Here is a 3,557-nt window from a genome sequence, read left to right on the forward strand (position 1 = left end):
AGCAGGAAAAACTAATTTCAAAGCATCTTCCGTCACAGGCACTCCCAAATAATGAAACGAAACAGCCAACCAGGAAAAAAATTCCTTTTTCTTTAACCCATCAACCCTGCGCCAGCGATGCAGAGCTCTCCTCCAGCTGTGACAGTAAGGTTTGCTAGTCAGGTAACAAATGCGCTCCTGTGGCTTAGACCTCCGTAACAATTCCTCTCTTCTGCAGGACGTTTGCTTCAAGCGTTGATAATGGCCAGCTGTGTCTGCTCTGGGTCTTTTAGCATGACCACATGTTTTCACATGTTGATTCGAGTACTTTAAACACTCGCTTTGTTCTCTATTGTAGGTCATGGGTTATATGGGACTTTTGAAATGTTGTCCTCCTGGAGAAAAACTAGAGAAGACCAACACGTTAAAGAGAGGACTGCAGCGGTATTTGCAGACTCCATGCTCTCGTTTTCTCTCACCACTGCCATGTACCTGGTCACTTTTGGAATAGGTGCCAGTCCCTTCACTAACATTGAAGCAGCCAGGATTTTCTGCTGCAATTCCTGTATTGCAATTTTCTTCAACTACCTCTATGTACTCTCCTTCTATGGTTCCAGCCTGGTGTTTACTGGCTACATAGAAAACAACTACCAGCATAGTATCTTCTGTAGAAAGGTACCAAAGCCAGAGGTATTGCAAGAGAAACCTGCATGGTATAGGTTTCTCCTGACAGCCAGATTCAGTGAGGACACAGCGGATTCAGAGGAAACGAACACTTACGAGAGTCATCTTTTGGTGTGGTTCCTGAAACGCTATTATTGTGACTGGATAACAAACACCTATGTCAAGCCTTTTGTAGTTCTCTTTTACCTTGTTTATATTTCCTTTGCCTTAATGGGCTACCTACAGGTCAGTGAAGGATCAGACCTGAGCAACATCGTAGCGACTGCGACACGGACCATTGAGTATACGACTGCCCAGCAGAAGTATTTCAGTAATTACAGCCCAGTGATTGGGTTCTACATCTATGAGTCGATCGAGTACTGGAACACCAGTGTCCAGGAGGACGTGCTGGAGTATACCAAGGGCTTTGTGAGGATATCTTGGTTTGAAAGCTACTTAAATTACCTTAGGAAACTCAACATATCTACCGGATTGCCCAAGAAGAACTTCACTGATATGTTGAGGAACTCCTTCCTGAAGACCCCTCAGTTTGCCCATTTTTCAGAGGATATCATCTTTTCCAAGAAATACAACAACGAAGTTGATGTCGTGGCTTCCAGGATGTTCTTGGTGGCCAAGACAATGGAAACCAAGAGGGAAGAACTTTACGACCTCCTGGAGACCCTGAGGAAGCTCTCTCTCACCTCCAAGGTGAAGTTCATCGTTTTCAATCCATCGTTTGTGTACATGGATCGTTATGCCTCTTCCGTGGGAGCCCCCTTACAAAACTCCTGCATTAGTGCTTTATTTCTGCTCTTCTTCTCTGCATTCCTGGTGGCAGACTCTCTGATCAATGTCTGGCTCACTCTAACTGTTGCCTCAGTTGAATTTGGAGTTATAGGTTTTATGACCTTGTGGAAAGTGGAACTAGATTGTATTTCTGTGTTGTGCTTAATTTACGGAATTAATTATACAATTGACAACTGTGCTCCACTGTTATCAACCTTTGTCCTGGGCAAAGAGTTCACAAGAACTAAATGGGTGAAAAATGCCCTGGAAGTGCATGGGGTAGCTATTTTGCAGAGCTACCTCTGCTATATTGTTGGTCTGATTCCTCTTGCAGCTGTGCCTTCAAATCTGACCCGTACACTGTTCAGGTGCTTGTTTTTAATAGCATTAGTCACCTTCTTTCACTGCTTTGCCATTTTACCTGTGATTCTGACTTTCCTGCCACCGTCCAAGAAGAAGAGGAAAGAGAAGAAGAATCCTGAAAACCGTGAGGAAATAGAGTGTGTTGAAATGGTAGATATGGATAGCACCCGAGTGGTTGACCAAATTACAACAGTCTAACTTGTTTGTTTGTTGCTTTTTTACACTAGGTCTTACTGAGAAAAAAAAAAGAGAAACCAGTACTGATGAAGTATCTGGGGAGAGGAAGGGGTCTCCCCCTCTAAGCTAAATCCAGTAATATCCAAAATGATGGGAGAAATTAAAAATAAATTAAATAAAAGAGCCGGGGGATTGTACCTTGCTCAGCTCCTCTAACAGGTATTACGAGAGAATTTGCACGCACATGCAAAGAGGGGTTGAATTTTAGACACGTGAAGTAAGATCTAATGAGAGAAGTTGGATTCCTAAGCAGCCATCTGCATCGCCTGTACTGCAGATGCTGCAATTATTGTGGCGAAACCCAATCAGATTGAAAGGTCAACTGTCAAGGCTGAAGTAGCACTAAATGTTCGCTGGATGTAAAGGCTTTACAGACTTTCTGCACAGCAATAACTCAAGTCAGTGAGTCAGCTCTTATAGATCTTAGCCATCACATTTAATTTTTCTTTTCTCCCCTAATCTAAACATTTATGCAAGACTGTATAACAGATAGCAAACTGTACTGGGAAAGAAGGCAGTACACAGCAACCAAATGCTTTCCAAACACTTTCATGTCACCGCTTTTTTTTCCCTAAAAATATCATTGTTTTAAAATGTAAATCATCCCTTGTAACATTTTTAATCATGGTTTTATATCTGTTTCTTTTTCTTATAAAAACAAAAAACACAAAAAAAGAAGAAAAAGTTACTCTGTCACTCTAGAAAATATATAATTCTATTTTATACATGTCTCGCTACTAGTTAAACATGTAGTCAGCTTTACCAGCTGGAATTTTTTTAGCACTCTACTAACACATGAGTGGATCTAGCAGCACACAGAAGATGGTGTACTGAATATTTCAGCACCAAAGTCCGTGACACAAACCTCAAATACTAAAATGTCATCAAGAAAGTGAATGTTAGGGCTCTTTTACTGAGAGCCCGTTTCAGGCCATTCACTGGTAATGCACACTAAGAGGATTAGTGGGTAGTTTTACATAATGTGTAACTTAATCCCTCAATCTTCCTGGAGAACCTGTAAAGCAATAGACCTTGTAGCTATGGGCTCTTCCAAGAGGCGGCAGACCCTGGGAGTTGTGCGGAACAGACCAAAGGCTGGGACTGCAGTTTAGCAGCAGCGAGTTTAGCAACGTCCCTAAAGAGCCCATACCTATGGGGCCTATGGAAAGTATCACACCTGAAGGAAGAAAAAAAAACTTCAAAAGATTACATTTCTGAGTCTTTTTGGAGCCGTGAGTTCTAAATCAATAATTCTGTCAGCATCTGTGATGTGGAGTAATACAGATAAAGCGGAGTCTCTTCCCCCTCCACCCCCTCCACCCTTAAGGGCATCAGGCTCGTTACTGGAAGGTTTTACCACACAGTTGAACCCCGGTGGGGATACATAGGCCAGTTCTGTGAGTTTTGCTGAGAGTATTCTGACTGCACATTGCCGCTGAAAACCCAGTGACAGGAAGCTGGCTGCTGCCTTGGGTGGTCTCATGAATACGTGGGCTGTTGTTTTGTGGTGTGAGGTGAACGTGTTG

General features: G+C 42.6%; 1 protein-coding gene across 1 annotated transcript in view; it reads left to right on the forward strand.

Annotated features, from left to right (window-relative positions):
* Positions 1-2,160, forward strand: part of PTCHD1 (patched domain containing 1) — a 26,906-nt gene extending 24,746 nt beyond the window's left edge. Inside the window, exon 3 of the mRNA XM_010142902.1 lies at positions 338-2,160. Within this exon, the coding sequence (XP_010141204.1) occupies positions 338-1,992 (1,655 nt within the window). The 3' untranslated portion in view covers positions 1,993-2,160. The remainder of the gene's footprint in view (positions 1-337) is intronic.
* The last annotated feature ends 1,397 nt before the right edge of the window (positions 2,161-3,557 follow it).

Source organism: Buceros rhinoceros, unplaced genomic scaffold (assembly GCF_000710305.1).
Source record: "Buceros rhinoceros silvestris isolate BGI_N320 unplaced genomic scaffold, ASM71030v1 scaffold27960, whole genome shotgun sequence".
Taxonomy (NCBI): domain Eukaryota; kingdom Metazoa; phylum Chordata; class Aves; order Bucerotiformes; family Bucerotidae; genus Buceros; species Buceros rhinoceros.